This window comes from Schistocerca cancellata, chromosome 11, assembly GCF_023864275.1.
Source record: "Schistocerca cancellata isolate TAMUIC-IGC-003103 chromosome 11, iqSchCanc2.1, whole genome shotgun sequence".
Lineage (NCBI taxonomy): Eukaryota > Metazoa > Arthropoda > Insecta > Orthoptera > Acrididae > Schistocerca > Schistocerca cancellata.
Window position 1 is genome coordinate 56,210,135 of NC_064636.1, and position 18,223 is coordinate 56,228,357.

General features: G+C 39.3%; 1 protein-coding gene across 3 annotated transcripts in view; it reads left to right on the forward strand.

The window, feature by feature from the left end:
* The window catches only part of LOC126108596 (dynamin-like 120 kDa protein, mitochondrial), a 203,482-nt gene that overhangs the window by 132,719 nt on the left and 52,540 nt on the right, over positions 1-18,223 (forward strand). For all 3 annotated transcript variants that reach the window (XM_049913895.1, XM_049913896.1, XM_049913897.1), the window contains 2 exons: positions 8,040-8,201; positions 14,412-14,599. In XM_049913895.1, the coding sequence (XP_049769852.1) occupies positions 8,040-8,201; positions 14,412-14,599 (350 nt within the window). The remainder of the gene's footprint in view (positions 1-8,039; positions 8,202-14,411; positions 14,600-18,223) is intronic.

Here is an 18,223-nt window from a genome sequence, read left to right on the forward strand (position 1 = left end):
AGCGTAGGGAGATGGTAGCAGAAGGAGCATAGGGTCTGACAAGAATATTGTGGAGATTGGGAGGGCAATGAAAAGCTATTCTAGGTGTGGTGGGTAAGATTTCAGAGAGAGTGGATCTCATTTCAGGGTATGATTTTAAGAAGTCATGGTCTTGTCAAAGTAGCTTATCAATACATTCCAGACCAGGATAATACTGTGTGTGCCATGGTGTGCTCTGAACTTGTTTTCTGGAGGGATGAGCAGTACCAGGATTGGAAGTGATGGCCTGGGAAATCCATTTTTGAACGAGGCTAGTGGGGTAATTACGTCCAGTGAAGGCTGAGATGAGAATGGTGGTGTATTGCAGTAAAATGTCTGCATCTGAACAAATTTCTTCACAGTAAAGGATATGTATAATGCACCTAGCTTCTCACGCCTATTAACTCGTATACAATGTTTTAGCAATTATCTCTGTCTTGCATATTACCCTGTCTTCAACCTTTAAACACCCAGGTTATCTAATCTTCTCCGGTGCAGTCCCCGACAATCAGTCTTTTCTTCTCATCCCATCTCGTAAGCCTCACCTGACCCATTGTTCTGAATGACTTTTCGGAAATTTACACCTTTTCCTAGACCTCTTCAGTCCTTTTCCTTCACCCCTCTTCCTACCCCTTCAACCCTTTTGGGTGAAGGAGCCACTGGCTCCAAAAGCTTGCCTAATTATAACCGTATTCTGCTTGGTGAGTAGATTTTGTTATCCATCCAGTTACATTATATTGTCAAAAATTGATTATTTACATACATTGTTGATATTCCAACCTGAAGTTTTCATTGTTTGAGGGAAAAAAAAATTGATTGCAGTTACTTTTTCATCATAAAATGTAATTTTTATTTCTTTCTTTCTCCTCCTCTCTCTCTCTCTCTCTCTCTCTCTCTCTCTCTCTCTCTTTTTCTTCTCTTCTGGTATATAAATGTGTTTCCCTTGTCTCTGTTACACACTGCTCAACAGAGCTGATTAACATGTATATTCCTTTCTTACAAAATTCTTCCAATAAATACAAGAAAAAGATTCACAGTGGTTATTGTTAAAAAACCAAAGAACATAGCCTACGCAGTATCAGGGAAGTCTTCCTCTTAACATCCTCGGGCTGAGCAACAGGGGACCCCAGCAGCCAGTGTACAGTGCACAGCAGTTGACTCCCAGTCAGCAGAGCAGTCATTTGCCCCACTTGAAATAATAATAATAAAGCAGAGTCAAATCCTGTTGAAAGAAAATTAAACAGATTGAATATAGAGTGTTAGAACACAAAATGTATGTACGAGCTGTTAAGTTTCTGAGCCTTGTGGTGAAGTATGTGCCTGGAAACTGAGAGGTTGTGGGATTGAATCACAGTCGGACCACAGGAGTTTTCAGTCTGCCTCTTCAGATTCAATGTTAAACTGTGGGTCTCTTTGCTCCCTTCGATAAGTGGGATCGATTAGGGACGCACGAGTTGCCGAAAATTGAGTCCAATTGAAAGACGTGCACCACACCATTGAGACACATCAAATTATCATTATCGCTCAATTTTACCCTGCAGATATGAAGTGTAGCTAAATGTGACACACAACCTGGGATTGCACCATCAATAGGAGAATAAATATTTGTGTCAACAGTTCTTTGACACTTGGAAGTTACCTCTAGGAGGCAAAGTGTGTAGTACTGCTGATAGTAGTTAGATTGAAAATACCTCTTCAGTTTTCTTCGGTGAATGTTTCAAGAATCGGAAATTAGAAGTGTCACTTTTTCTACAATATTCATTGCCCCTACCCCTATTCTTTCAAAACTAGCAATCATCATTTAAACAATTCTGATGGAATAAATGAAAATAGTTTCTCAAGGCTATACATGTTTGTAAAGCCACAACACAAGTGATATTATATCTTAACAAAAAATATCTGGTTGGTTTATTTTTTGCCACAGGGAACAAAATATGCAATGTATTTAAAAACTTTTAAGTTATAGCATACATGTTGACTGTACATTGGCCAGAAAGTAACTGATTACAGCACTAATGTCAACATTAAAGTTTTAACAAATGCATTTTTCTTCATTATTACTAATTGTCAGTGCAGATAATGTGTGACATCGGGCCAGTTTATGTGAAGAACAGCTTTTGGCTCGTGCTTGTTTTCTGTGTCTCGTGCAACAAAGAAAACAAATTACAAACACATTGTAGTTTTTAGGGTTCTGTGCACCAGCTGATAAAAAATAAACCCTTATAGGATCACTTTGGTGTCCATCTGTTTGTCTATCCTACTTTAAAAACTCTTATTTTTCATGAATGTGTGTAGGTATCAAGTTGAATATTATGTCAGGTACTAAGATCTACAGTCCCTTTGCGGTGTAAAAATTTAAGCTTCTAAGCCAGTGCAGTCAAAAGATGGAGCCATATATATCACAGATTTTGATACTTGCAAAACCATTTTTTCAAACCTATATAGATGAACTATGTATATATACATATCAGGACTAGTGATCTAGTGGTAGGAACTGTGAGACAGGGGATCGAATCTTGGTCGGACTGTGGATTTTTCAGTCCACATTTTAACCTTGTCCTCATCTCTTGACCATGTGAGGAGTTTCCAGAAACATTATTTGGTTTGGCTTCCACATATTAGACTTTAGGTTTATCCAATGGGGTAACCGAGTCTGGGGAACTGCTTGGATAACTGCAGTAGGTTAGGAACACACACACCACCGAAGTGGCATTATTTAGTAAGACTTGCACCAGGCCTTTGAGCCACACCAAGTTATCGTCGTCATCATCATTATTATCATCGTGTCCTCCCTCTGTCGGAGAAGTTCAGGGACAGATTTTTTTAAGACGATCCTAGTTCCTATAGAAGTAGTCCCCTTGGCTATCTATACACAGTTGCCATCATTTCTGAAGGTCTTGGAAGCAAGCAGGGAAATCATCTGCGATGCTTGTGAGCTCATTTGTCACAGCACATTGGATGTCTGTGATATCTCAATGAAGCTTTCGTTTCAGTCACCTTTTCACTCGTGTAAACAAGAAACAACTGGAATCACCTGACTAGGTGAATATGGTAGATGTGGGACGGCAGTAACAGAATGTCTGGCCAGATACTTGGTAGCAGATAAAGCAGTATGGCGTCTTGCGTTGTCATGCAGTAAGAATCAGTCCTGCAAATGCCACAAATCAAGGTGGCAGTGTTGAATTGCTTGTTGTAAACATTTCAAGACTTCAGTGTAAACAGTTCAGTTCGCTGTTTGTAAACAGTTCGGTTCACTGTTTGATCTGGAGGAACATACTCATGGTGAACTAATCCTTTACTGTCAGAGAATGCGATCAACATTGTCTTTGTTCTTGAAGGTTGTCATTTCACTTTTTCCAAGGCTGCCGATTGAAGGCTCTGTCATCAGTGCTTTGACACCTTGTGTGAGAATCATATTGGTAGCACCAACTTTCATCACCAGCAGTTATCATTGACAGAAACGTGGGATCACATGTGGCTCTATCTATTAGATCAGCAGAAATTCTCCACCTTTCCCATTTCTGTTCATCTGGTAGTGTGTGAGGGATAAGTTTTGCATTAAGTTTCCATTTCCATAAATCTGCACGTAAAACAGTATGATGCAAATCATGACTCAAATTATCGTAAAACAGTATGACACAAATCATGATTCAAATTAAGTTGTTCTGATATCGTACGATTAGTTACGTGATGGTATTCTTCCAGTGATTGCCTTACATGCTTCATGTTGTATCCTCTCTTCTGCTTCACTCCTTCGTCGTCATCGGTGGTGGTTGTGGTTTGTTTGGTTCTCTATTCTTTCTTCTTTACGTGCTCGGCAAATCCTCAGGGTCGTATGTTCGAGGAAGTGGGGAAGGGGAACATCTTATTCTCGTTTCGAAATTATGATATACAACAAAACATTAAGAACTTCCAATCTATAGCCTTTGTTCGAGTATGGCAGGAAATGAAAAAAAATAAGTATCATTGTTTTGACAGAAGTGATAACGTTGCTGCAAAATTGTAGTGTCTACAGTTGGTCATCTGCTGAAATGAGAAGCAACAGATGAATTGTCTTTTCATGTAACTGTAGTTTATTGGGGTCCCGATTTGGCTAAAAAAAAAAAAAATCTCATTCATTCAGAACTCAATCATAATTAATGCCAAATTTTATAGTGTTCGCCTGTGTGTGTATGGGATTTTCAATGTATAACTCCGTTCCAACTACACGTAACCCAAGACTGTTGATATGTTGCTATGCAACCATACAATCAAATCTAATTCCCGAAATTTGTCTTTTCTCTCGTGAATTGATTATCTTTCATAATAGTTAGTTAAAAGTCAGTTCAGAATGGTATGCTTTCTCAAAACAACTTCGGATCTAATTATTATCGTTAATAATTCTTCGTTTTAAACGAAGTCTACATTGATGCTGTAGCGCGATCCCTTGTAACATACATCGCGCCTCGCCGATAAAATCCACAAGATGTGACCTTTATTTGGACAGCTAGCGTATTCCTTTTTGTTTCCCTCTCTCTCGTCCTTTTACTACTCAAAGGACTCAATAATTAATTAAAATTGCCCTCTACGCAATCAGTTAGGACCAAAACACGAAATTCACTTATTGCGCACCAGAGTAACTTGATAGAATGCTAACATCTCTGTCTTTATCAAAGAAAAAATATACTTCTTCATTGTCAAGTCTGTGTCCAATCACGATTATATCACTGTGAATATGATATAATAGTCACATAATTTTAATCAAATCATACACAATTATTTCAGTAGCTTTTCAAATAAATAATCAAATTAAAAACCACGAATATTACTATTGGGGTACATGCAATACCTTTCGATATATCAAAAAATTTCGATTCAGTGTGACATCACACATTAACATTTGCTGTTACTCTACAACCCAAGCATTTCTCGGAATCGAAACTTCGCTGTTAAATTACTTTCGGAGCATTTCTTACTTTTACCACGATTGACATCTGAGGTAAGGTTACAACATCTGCATCAGTATATGCTGTAGACGGGTGACCTGCTCTGGGATTTGTCTTGCACTGAATCTCTGCCTTCACGAAACCTTTTGTGCCGCTTGAAAACATGTCTCCTTGAAAGCGTCTTGCCTGCTTATGCTTGCTTAATCATTGTCCACATTTCACTAGGAGTTTTCCCGAGCTTAATGCAGAACTTGATGTTCACTCTTTGCTCACAAACAGCATACATTGTCATAACTGGTATGCCAAGAACCCAAACAGTGTGTTGCTAAGCACACTCCTGCCACCTAGTGAGTTTGCACAGAAATGTGGCCGAAGTCATTTCGAGGACACATACATACTGGGTAAAATAAATCATCATTTGTTCTTCTTACTATTGCAAACTCGGAAATTAAAATAAAAAAATAAAAAATAAAAAAATAAAAAAAAATAAAAGAAAAGAAACTGTCCCGAACTTTTCTGACAAAGTGAGTGTATGTATTTATATATAATTAAGATTGTACGGAATCCTCAGAGTGTGAGTTCTCATGCACTTATGTAAGTGCGATGAGAACTCACACTCTGAGGATTCCGAGGGAAACATTCCACGTGGGAAAAATATATCTAAAAACAAAGATGATGTAACTTACTAAAGGAAAGTGCTGGCATGTTGATAGACACACAAGCAAACACAAACATACACACAAAATTCAAGCTTTCGCAACCAACGGTTGCTTCATCAGGAAAGAGGGAAGGTGAGGGAAAGACGAAAGGATGTGGGTTTTAAGGGAGAGGGTAATCCCGGGAGCGGAAAGACTTACCTCAGGGGGGAAAAAAGGGCAGTTATACACTCGTGCGCGTGCGCACACACACACACACACACACACACACACACACACACCTATCCATCTGCACGTACACAGACACAAGCTGACATAATTATTATATTCATATATTCCACGTGGGAAAAATATATCTAAAAACAAAGATGCTGTAACTTACCAAACAAAAGCATTGGTATGTTGATAGAGACAATACCGAACACACACACACACACACACACACACACACACACACACACACAAATTTCAAGCTTTCGCAACCCACGGTTGCTTCATCAGGAAGGAGAGGGAAAGACGAAAGGATGTGGGTTTTAAGGGAGAGGGTAAGGAGTCATTCCAATCCCGGGAGCGGAAAGACTTACCTTAGGGGGAAAAAGGGACAGGTATACATTCACACACACACACACACACACACACACACACACACACACACACACACGTCTGCTTCTGTCTGTATATGTGTGGATGGATACCTGTCCCTGTCGCTTTCTCGTTTGGTAAGTCACAGCATCTTTTGTCTCACATGGAATGTTTCCCTCTATTTTATATATATTACACACACTATATTATATAGTAATCAACATGCATATACAACATACTTTTCCATAATTGGTGGACGCGAAAAAATCCACAGTGATACAACCCAAATTCTGTATCACTACAAGCACTAACAGTTACTTCCTCCGGGAAAAGTAAGGGACAGGTTGAAGTAGATGAAAGAGAAGCAGGTCACTCAGAGCCCAGAGCCCAGAGGTAGCGAGGAGGAGCGTAGACAAAGACGAAAGGAGAGGGAGGAGGGCTGTTGTCAGAGTAGGAAGAGATCAGAGATGGTACATTGGTAAGTGCTGTGCCAGCTTCAGTCCAGAGGTGATGAGAGAGAGTCAAAAGTGCAATTAAGAACACAGCAATTGGAATTAGGAGGTGACAAGAAAAATGTTTCTGTTTAGCCAATATCAGACACCTAAAATAGATGCCAGAAAACAAAATTAAATTGATACAAATGAGCCCTCGGTCACAATTTTTAGTATTATTAACCAGGTTGCGGATTGGGCATTGCCGATTTAGCCACCGCTACCTGTTGTCCGGTGTCCCTACCCCGCAGTGCCCCTGTGGCCATCCATTGATGGTGTGCCATGTTTTATTGTCCTGTCCCCGTTTTATTCACTCTCTTGTTGTCCTATGTCTGCCGTCTACCTTACAGGAACTTTTAGCTGATGATGCTCGAGCAGCTGCTCGTGTCCTTCGTTTGATTACATTGACGGACGTGTCCAAAAAGATCAAACTCTTTTATTTTGTTTCTCTGCATCTTTGAAAGTACTTTCTGATGTTGCCCCCTTGCGTTTTTCTACGCTATTAGTGCACTAACGTTTGTGAGTGGGCACTAATGACCTTAGTAGTTGAGCGCCCTAAACAAAACAAAACAAAACAAAAAAAGAATGTAAACGTTTAAAGTGACCTATAACATAATTACAAATTTATGGAAAAAGAATTTTTTTTATATAAAAGTGTAAATAGTGACTAACAATACAAGACAGAGACAGTACATACATGTCACATATGGAATAAATGACAGGTCAGAAGGGCTTTAGTCACAATTTTTTGTTTAAACAATGCATGAAGGTGAGCCACTATGGGCTGCTCATATCTGTACAGCCACAGGTTGCAACCTGTGACTTTTATGCATTTAAAAAAAATTGTGACTAAAGCCCTTCTGGCCTGTTATTTATTGTATATGTGACATGTAAGTGCTGTCTCTGTCTTGTATTGTTAGTCAGTACTTCTTCTTTTATATAAAAAATTTCTTTTCCCATAAATTTGTAATTGTTATAGGCCACTTTAAATGTTTAGATTCTAATGAAGGCACTCTCAGAAGTGTTTAAACCTGGTTAATAAGACTAAAAATTGTGACCGAGGGCTCATCTATTTCAATTTTAATTTATAAAAGGTCACTGAACCAAGCAGCCACGTTCAAAACAATAATAAATTCTTAGCAATTTTAATAAAAGGTCTATAGTGTTTGCAAACAGTAGTGCAGGAATGGACATGACTTACATGAAGTTCCTTCATGAGGAAGGTTGTGTGTGTGTGTGTGTGTGTGGGTGGGTGTGGGTGGGTGCACGCGCATGCGCTTGCCCAACCACACCCCCACCCCTACACCCACCCTTCTTTGTAGCAGGTTGTCACAGGACTAAGGCATTTTATTGTGAATTGATTTCAGGGATGGAGTGGTGATGCCAAACCAGGTGACCACACGCAACCTGAGCATGGCGGTTTCGGAATGCTTCTGGAAGATGGTGCGTGAGACTGTGGAGCAGCAGGCAGATGCCTTCAAGGCAACGCGCTTCAACCTGGAGACTGAGTGGAAGAACAACTTCCCCAGGTACGGACCACGTGGGATGTCAGTGTGAAGTCTCTGACGTGCATGAATCTTCATGGCAGTGCGCTTACTTTAAACAGTAGTAATTTTGTAAAAACATGTTGGCAGTCTAATACTAAAATTTCTAGTGATGCAAAGGTTGACAACTTGCTTGAAACATTCAGAAATGTAAATCTACCACCTAAGAAAATGCGGATTTTAGCACTGGCTCAAAAAACCTCTTCGGATTAAATGTACTGTAGACTGAGTGTCGGAATTCGAGAATCTTCAGAGTGATCTCTGCAAGACGTGAGTTATCTAGTGCAGACAGTGTTCGTACTGGAGAACAAATATTTATCTTAGATGCACTACTCCAGAAGATAGTAAAAATGTATAAACAAATGAACATGTATATTTATATCAGTATAGTGACACACACATGTTGAGCTGTGCTCTTGAATTACTTCATATGTTTATCACTCTCTGTGCCCTGAGGGAACAACCATTTTGGTAGGTTGTGAGTGACAATCGGTAGGTACCTACAGCTTTCTCATTGCAGCTGGCTGCAGCGATATTTGCTAGAAGAAGGCACTGTGTTCAGAAAAGAAAAACAGTTGTAAGGGGCAGAGATAAGAGATAGCAGAAATGTTGCAGGAATGGCAGAAAGTGTGGTCCAGTTAAAGAAAATTCATATAAAACTTTTGTTGTTGTTTTGAAATAAGGTATAGCTGCATAATACCTATACCTGAACATTTATTTATGTGTAAGTGATGCAAAAAGGATTTGTAATGAAAATGACACAGCAACAAAAGATTTTCTAAGATATACAGTTTTAGATACGATGAAGAAAAGTGTCAGATAGTATGGACCGTACAACAAAATATAGGTTTTTAAATAAAAAAAGTGTCATTTTGTTCTCAAATAAATTACTCTGTTTAAATATTAAATGTACACGATAATCAACAAATATCTAAACTTGTCGACTGAACCTGACACAACTTGTTAAACTTCTGGACGGAGGATTTCTGGAAAACAGTTCTGGGCACTTCTTCATTCAGGTTTAACAGAAATTTTTACTTGTCACTTTCTTTTCTCTGTTAAACCGGTGAGACAGTTTTTAAATTTTGTGCCAAATGATAAGACAGCTTTTGAAACTCAGTCTTAACCAGCAGCATTAACTAGGAATCAAAACTGCTCCTGTGCTACAAGCAGTTCTTCATACTTTTCTTAAAATGTTGGTTTGGAAAACCCCCACATGAGGGATCATAGATATCTGCTAATTCCCTAAAATCATTTTGCTTTCCTTTACACGTTATGTTATGTTAATTGGGGACCTAGAAACGATGGAGAGGCTCCGTCCCCGCCGCAGTCGCAGTGGTCCCCAACCCCGTGGCTACTACCGCAGTCCATTTCACCCCTCCGCTGCCCCACACTGAACCCAGGGTTATTGAGGGTTATTGTGCGGTTCGGCCCCCGGTGGACCCCCCAGGGAATGTCTCACGCCAGACGAGTGTAACCCCTATGTATGCGTGGTAGAGTAATGGTGGTGTATGCGGACGTGGAGAAGTTGTTTGTGCAGCAATCACCGACACAGTGTAGCTGAGGCGGAATACGGGGAACCAGCCCGCGTTTGCCGAGGCAGATGGAAAATGGCCTAAAAGCCATCCACAGACTGGCCGGCTCACCGGACCTTGACACAAATCTGCCAGGCGGATTCGTGCCGGGGACCGACACTCCTTCCTGCCCGGAAAGCTGTTCAGTAGGTCGCACAGCCAACTGGCGGACTTCCTTTACATGTACAGGGTGGTTCAAAAAGGGTGCTATTTTTGATACATCAAAGTACAAAGTTTATTTTTACAAGAAACAGAAACAAAATACATAGATATGTTCGTCTAGCCTTCCAATTTTGTGTATGAATAATGTGAGGCATACGACCATCTCTACTGAAATGCAAGAACTCTGTCCATGAAATTCACTAGGACTACAAGACAAGTTTTCACATCCATTTTGTTGACAACTCATCATATTTCCTCCTTCAAGTCACAGATGTTTTGGGGTTTATTGGTATGCACCATTGACTTAAGATGACCACAAAGAAAAAAAGTCTCAAGGAGTTAAGTCGTATGACCTCGGTGGCCTTCGATGATCGACATCGTGCGAAATGAGGTGATCTGGAACTGCTCGTGGAGGAACTGAATTGTTTTGCAGGAAGTGTGGTAGGTGACACCTTCCCGCTGAAACCACAAGTCTTCAATGTCCGTTTTGTCCAAATGATGGTACAAAAACTCCCTTATTACTGTACGGTATCGGCCTCCACTGGCTGTCACAGCTTGTCCTGCCTCATCTTCAAAAAAATAAGGGCCGATGTTGCCGCCCGACCAAAGCCCGCACTGAACTGTCACGCTTTGTGGACGCGTTCCCCTTTTTTGGATTGTGCGAGGATTTTCTGATGGCAGTTCTGCTTATTCACAAAATCATTCAAGTGGAAATGTGCTTCATCACTGAAGATGATTTTGCTTGCGAAGCTGTTGACCTCCTGTCATCCTCTCACAACCGAGTCAACAAATTGTCGTCTCTTCTGGTGATCTGTCACTTTCAGCTGTTCTGTCAACTAAATTTTATAGGTGTGGTAGTGGAGATTATTACAGAGAACCCTCTGTACTGATGAGCAACATAAGCTCTATTGTTGGGAAGAGTGATGAATTGATTTCATTGGGCTAACAGCCACACTGTCACAAACCACTGCAGTGTTCTGCTCAGAACACCGCTGTCTAGGACTTATAAGGTTTACTGTTGAACTCGTCTCAAATAACTTTTCCATAAGTTTGCCACATTACACCCTCTAATCGTGCGAAGTTGCCTGACAGTTGCTGCATAACTTTCTCCATTCTTATAAAATGTTTTCACAATTGGCACACATTGTCAAAAGTGAATTGCTCCATGGTTATACAACTAATGCAAGAAATTCAAACTGAATCCACAGTCGGAATGTTACTGGAAATAGAAACGAATCAAAACAATGTCAGCAGCCGACAAACAAAAATTTACCAGCTGTGTCAAAGCCAGCACTCTTTTTGAACCATCCTATTAATATGATCAGCAGCAGCCTTTTTGGTCATTTCACCTTCCAAAACAATTGAAACCTTTTGCTTTATTGCAGAATTCTCATCTCACCCCTCATTGGTACACTGTTTCTTCAACCTCAGCCTTGTTCTTTAAAAACAAAACAAAAAGTTTTGTATGAAGCCCTTACCATCCAACTTTGCTACGGCACATACTACTCAGAAGAGAGTTGAGTGAACAGGATTACATTACAATCTACATTACACTACTTAAATATTAATTTAAGTACGATAATAGTACTTCTTACCTTCAGAAGTATAGACTGATGCTAAAACTTACACTGTTCACCAGACTCAACACTCAAAACTCATAAAGTTTCTTTTAACACAAATTTGACAGATTCGTGACCCAGGCTCTAGCAAATGGCAGAGTGATATCTGTGCTTTATTCTGAGCACTGCACATCTGCCATTTTGCAGCAAACCTGAGAAACACCAAGTGGCTCTTACTTGTCACAGGCACATACTAACCACTGTTCCCCTACTTGTAATTGAAATTGGAAAGGTTCAATTTCAACAATGTAGGAAAAGACAGATTGCTACTACCATAAAGAAGACACGTCAAGTTGCAGACAGGCACGATTAAAAGGTGGAAATTTGTCAGTACATTCACCTTGAATGCAATATTGACTGGTAACTGGTGATTGTCGGTCCAGAGTAGAGAACCGTCTTCAGACTCGTATGGAAATGGCTGTTCCTGTCGCAGTCCGGTAAGTAATGACTAGGGCCCGGATTTTAATTACCTAAAAAACAGTAAAATATGCAAGCATTTATGACCTAAAACTAACATAAGTATGACATTAAAAAATAAAATATGACTTAATAGAAGTTTATTTAAAGCATTCTTGTTTGTTTATTTAATTTTTTATTCACCATAAAGTAATACAAAATTCACTTCTCAGACTATTGTAAGCATAGTTCTTTCTTTCTGTAGGGTTTGTGGCTAATTTGCACATATTTTTTGAATGTCTGAATGTTTTATTTTCTAAACACAAAGTACAGTGAAAAGATCATCTATCGAAACAGTAAAACAAAGTTTTTATTTCTACATAGTATTCAAAACATTTCACATTATTTAATACCGTTTGTCAATCTTCAGTATCTGCAAAGTTGCAGTGGAACACAAGGTGCATTTTCAGGTTTTCCATCGTCAAAGATCTACGGTTGTCGCTGAGGATAGTTTTGTACCTGGAAAAACTCCTCTCCACTTCACAAGACGTCACTGGAGTGCATTTGAAGGCTGCTAGGTCACTGGCGTTCAGCTTTGTTTCAGTATCTTCAAATGTTGCGGCATTCCCTGAAAGACTGTCACTAATTTTGCACAGTGTAGAATATCCAGGATTCCGTTGGAGAACACCTTGCAATTTGGTTTTCACTTTGTCAGCCACATGACCACGAGCTCGACCCAACTCTCTCTGCACATGTTGCCCAATACTCAGGGCCTCACATAGCCGAGTGCCAACAGCTTCCTGTCGTTTGATGGCATTTGATATCACTGAAAAATTTGCTTTGATGTATGCCGAGTTTCGAGACAATGTATCTGTAAAAACTTCTTTCACAATTTTGATAGCACTTGATTCATCGCTATCAAGCTCACAGAAGATTGTCTTTATTTGGGTGTAGTTGGTGCAGTAATACTCAGCAGCGTTAAGCCAAGAACCCCATCGTCTAAGAACAGGTTTAGGTGGAAGGGGCGTTGAAGGTACTTGTTCCTTGAATTTCTGCACCCATAGCGGAGCCTCCACATTGATTTTATTGCCACAGGAATTTAATTTGTCCACGTCAGGGTAATTTGATTGCACCTCTTCGGCAACTCTGTGCAACGCATGAGGCGTACACCATACTGGGCTAGAGAATCTGAAGCCCTTTGGCTGCTTTAGCCGTATATGAAGCACCATCTGTTACAAGCAGCAAAACGTTCTCTCTTTCACACCATCTGACCACAGTAGCTTCAGAAAGTTGTCAAACAAAATAGCAATCGTCGAATTGTTTACTCTATCAAGATCTTCACACGTTAATAGGAACATATCTCCAGGGCCATCAACTTTTAGAATACCAACAACAACATTTGCAATATATCGCCCACTAATATCTGTAGTTACATCAGTCGACAGCCAGACCTTTTGCTCAGCAATAGTAATTCATATTTTATTGAGCACATCATTGTGGCATATGGATAAATAGTTCTTTCTCAGTGTAGATTCATCTGGAACTGGATGTGTTGTGTACTTCTCCAAGAACCGTCTGAAGTGTGGATTCTTCAGCTTTTCCAATGGGGTGTTGCTGGACACCATCATTTCACACACATCCATGCAGAATGATTGCACGGTTGACAATTGACCTCTCTGTCCAAATTACAGCATTTGCCTGCTATTATTTTCAGCACTCCGTTTCACACAGCTGCTGTGTGTTTAGCAGTATTACAGCATTGTTGCACAATAAAGCACTTTTCTGCAGTAACTTTAACTTCACACAGTTTACAAAATAATGTTTTCCCATCAGTACTAATGAACTTCTCTCCAAATTCTCGAACATATCCTCACAATTTCACGCTGTCGGAGCACTTTGCTTTAGGCGTGTTGAACAAGGCAAAGGCTGTATTCAAACTGGTTACTGGGAAAACCTGTGCGACTGCGACGATTATTACGGCAGAAGCTGCCTGTGTTGGCTCCGAGAGCGTATTGTCAACTCTGCGCAACGACGTTTTATGTTCGCAAAACGACTGTTGTGGTACACCGATTTTCTGCTACAGTCCTGAGAAATAAAGCTGTGTGCTAATTTATCTGTTTATCTATAGCACATTAAATATTGTCTCGTGAGCAACATTTTCTTTTTCTTATTCGCGTGTCCCGTAAGATACGAGAAAAACGGTATATGCATTTTTGGCAAAAGATGACGGAAATATGACCTATTACATTAAAAGTTAGCCACAATATGACCTATTACTAAAATTTGTTGAAATATGACTTTATATACACAATCAAAATACATTTTTCAACACTAAATTGCCTAGATTTGTGTATAAATTGTTCTAAATTCACCCTATAGTTCAGAAAAAAATATGACTTGTCATTAAAATCTGGGCCCTAGTAATGACCGAACACTGTTCCCAGGCTGCGCGAGCTGGACCGGGACGAGCTGTTCGAGAAGGCGCGCGGTGAGATCCTGGACGAGGTGATCAACCTGAGCCAGGTGCCGCCCCGCCGCTGGGAGGAGCTGCTGATGCGCAAGCTCTGGGAGAAGGTGTCGACACACGTCTTCGAGAATATCTACCTGCCCGCCGCCCAGACCGGCAACCAAGGTGCGTGTCGTCGTTCTGGTTCAGGTGTCGTATACTCCAGTTTCCTTTATGTTTAATTTCCCTGTCAGTGTGGATTATTATTTTTTGTTTATATTGTTGCTATAAAAAGAGATTGGGGATAATTGGGCCGTATATTTTTATAATTGTACAGGACGGAGCAGTGGAAACGTGTTTTTCACTGTTAAATAATTGAAATCTGGTTTTATTGGGGAGGGGAGGGGGAATGGGAGAACTCGACTCCAGTAATAGTAGTTTTATTACATTTTTTAAATCTACGTACCTTATTTAGGGTCAGAAAATAATGTCATTGAGATGATGTCCTCCTTGCTGGACACAAATTTGGGTCCTACGCAGAAAGTTATGTACGGCTGTTTCCGACATTTCGTTCGGCACAGCTCCAGATTCCTGACAACTGGAATTCTTGAGGTAACCAATTGTGCAGGGCTTGTTCATGTACATTCTTAATTTCATGCTGCTCACAAAAAGAAGTCAGAGTGATAGACCAGGTGAACACGGAGGGCATTTGTGAAATTGTGTGTCCTGGGAACATCTGTTGAATCGGTTCTGTTAATACTCTCACTGTGTGTGCTGTGGCACCCTCCTATTGTAGGTGCATTTCTCTCGTGTTCACTTTACGCCTTTTGAGTTCTGGGTGAAGAAAGTTGTTTAATGCTTCAATATAACACGCAGATGTCACAGTTCCTCCATCTTCAAAAAAGTAAGGTCCAACAATACCTGTCTTGGAGGTACTGCACCACACCTTTACTTCTGAGCTGTGGAGAGGTTTTTGGTGTAGTTTGTGTGGGTTCTCCAACACCCAGTACCTATAGTTCTGTCTATATGTTAACATAAACGCCCAGGTGAAAATGAGCCTCATCACTCACAAATACTGGGACATCTGCATCTTCCAAAAGAGTAGCGTCCATGATACCACAAAACTGTCATTGTTGTAAATATTTTGGGTAAATCAGTATGAGGTTTCTTTTGCATCTGATTTCATCTACTTGTGTTTTGATTCCATTTTCCTAGATGGTTTCACTCAAGCTGTGGAAATCATTTGATTTTACCACAGTTCATCTCTGTGAATTTTGGTGCTTGTATTTTGTAGGGCTCATATTCTGACATTTGAAAAGATAATCTGGAGACACTTTTTCTTCAGTTTCTTTCAAGAGTTTGATCTGACTTTGATCTGATGAAATGTTACAAGTTAAGTTTGTTAAATCCTCTGCAAATTCTAGGCAATCTATTGATAACTTGCCTCTGCCTGTTAAGTGAGGATTGATTTCTGTTTGTACTTTCTTTTAACACTCTCTCAAGGACACATTAGGAATGTGAAAATATCTGAGAATTGTCTTATAAATGTAACCTTGTACGTTGTCTGTTTTGTGATTGAAGAGTTTTCAGATCTAGACCACCTTCTTTTAATATTTGGAATAGTGATTCTTGATCAACCGAGTAATAGGCTTTTATGAAATCAACCAATTTGCTACAAATTCCCTGATGCCTTAGGATGAGCTTTAGACTGCAGATTTTCTCCGGACACAAATGGCCTGGTCTGAATCCTGCCCGATATTCACAAATTCTCATTTCATGTTGTTTCTGTGTTCTATCGAGAAGACACTGGGATAGTTTTGTGTGCACCTGATACTACTGAGATTCGTCTGTAGTTATTTATGTCTACTCTCTCTCCCTTCTTGTGTAAATAGTGAATTAAGGAATTTTTCCTATCTTCTGGGCTTTATTATGTTTGCATAATGTCTTGCATGATCTTCGGTGATTTCTTTAATGGTGTTTGGACCTGCAGATTTGAAGACTACTGCTAGGATACCATCTCCCCTCGAAACAAATAAATTCGCTTTACTTAAATTTTTTACCTCGATAAAACTTAAGATATCATTTCATCAAAACTAAGAATTAAAATATCATTTAATCAAAACTAAGAATTATGTCCTTTTTAAATTTCGTTAGTGACTTTGATTGGGTCTTTTGTGATATTCAAACTTAACCCAATAAACTGTGCTGAAAGGCTAAACTGTCTGACCATCTTTATATAGTTGGTGCCCCAGGAAGAGGATATTTCAGTATGTCATGCTTTATAAGATATACTGTGTTGAAGTCATGGCCCTCGCAGTGTGCTGAGATGGGAAGTACACCATTCATTCATAGCCACTTGTTGTTGACGTATAAGAAAAGGAACCTCAACCACTCTCTTAAATTCTTTTATTTTAAATAACCCAACATTATACCAGATCAGCAATCGTGTAGATCTTTATTCTTTTGCCTAATTTCTGTTATTTATCTTTCCTTAATTTCCAATTGTTGGCACAAATGTGCATTGTCAAATTTGCAGCACTGTCTGTCAAAAAATAAATTAGTGCGTTTACAAGCATCTACCCATTTTTGTTTTGTCTCATTTTTGTGAGGAAGTATATGAAACTTGATTCCTAACTTTATTCATTGTCTGCAGTGGTTAGCATAATCGTAATTACACAACAAACTGCTAATTTTCACTGAAAACAATTAAAAATATACACTGAGAATTGTAATAAAATTCAGTTCAGATCACAATAATTTTGAGGAGTCATTGTTAAAGCTCATTATTGTGCACATGCTGTGTGATCCCTATTTTGTATTCCTGTAACTGTGGCATTAGGGAAGTGTGTTGGGACCCGTGCTGTTCATGTTTTACTTTAATGAAGTGATATGTAATATTAATCATAACCAAAGAAGTTTTTTTGGTGATGCTGTTAACTGTAATGGAGTAACTTCTGCAAAAAGCTGCACAAATATTCAGTCAGATTTTGATAAGATTCAAAGTGGTGCAAAGTTGGCGGCTTGCATTAGATGTTCAGAAATATAAAATTGTGCTCTTCGTAAACCAAAAGCATCTATATTACTAAGACTATTACACAGTACCAGTTGTAATATAGACACAGCAAAAATTTGATTTTGAATATTTTGCATAATTATTGACCAAATTTAAAAATTTTGAATGCCATCACAATCTATTCGTTAAGATGAATAATCTTATATTAAAAGTTTAATACGGTAATTTTAAAACTGTTTGTTTGTGTTGATGTAACTTAACATACAGCGTGGAAATATGCAGACTCATTCATCCAGTATTTGGGAATGAGAGGACTTAGTGAACCCTGTCAGACTCTACACATAATTTCAAACCTTTATTAAACTTTTTCTCAGTGACACCTTCCACAAAACAAAAAAAGGAAAAAAGTTTGTCACTTACTGTGTTTTCACTGTTTATGCTGTCAAACTCCAGCATCAGGCATAACAGTAAATTTCTCATTACCACTACTAATTTTACCCACATCACACTTTGCATGCAGTATCTACGTATATCACTGAATGTACCGCCATAATAATATCATTTTACAACACGTAGTTCGAGAAATATGACACCATAAATGTTGAGATGAGCTTGGGAGGGGGAGGTGGGGGGTGGGGGGGCTGCTTCTTAAAGTGAAGCACGAATTACTCTGTTTATGTTCATCCATTTAGGTGATCTAAATGATTAATGGAAAATCTCATATAAAGACGTGAAACAGATACTAACAAAGAGATAGTGGGGCTGGCCAGTACTTACCTCAGCTCAGTACAGCCGAT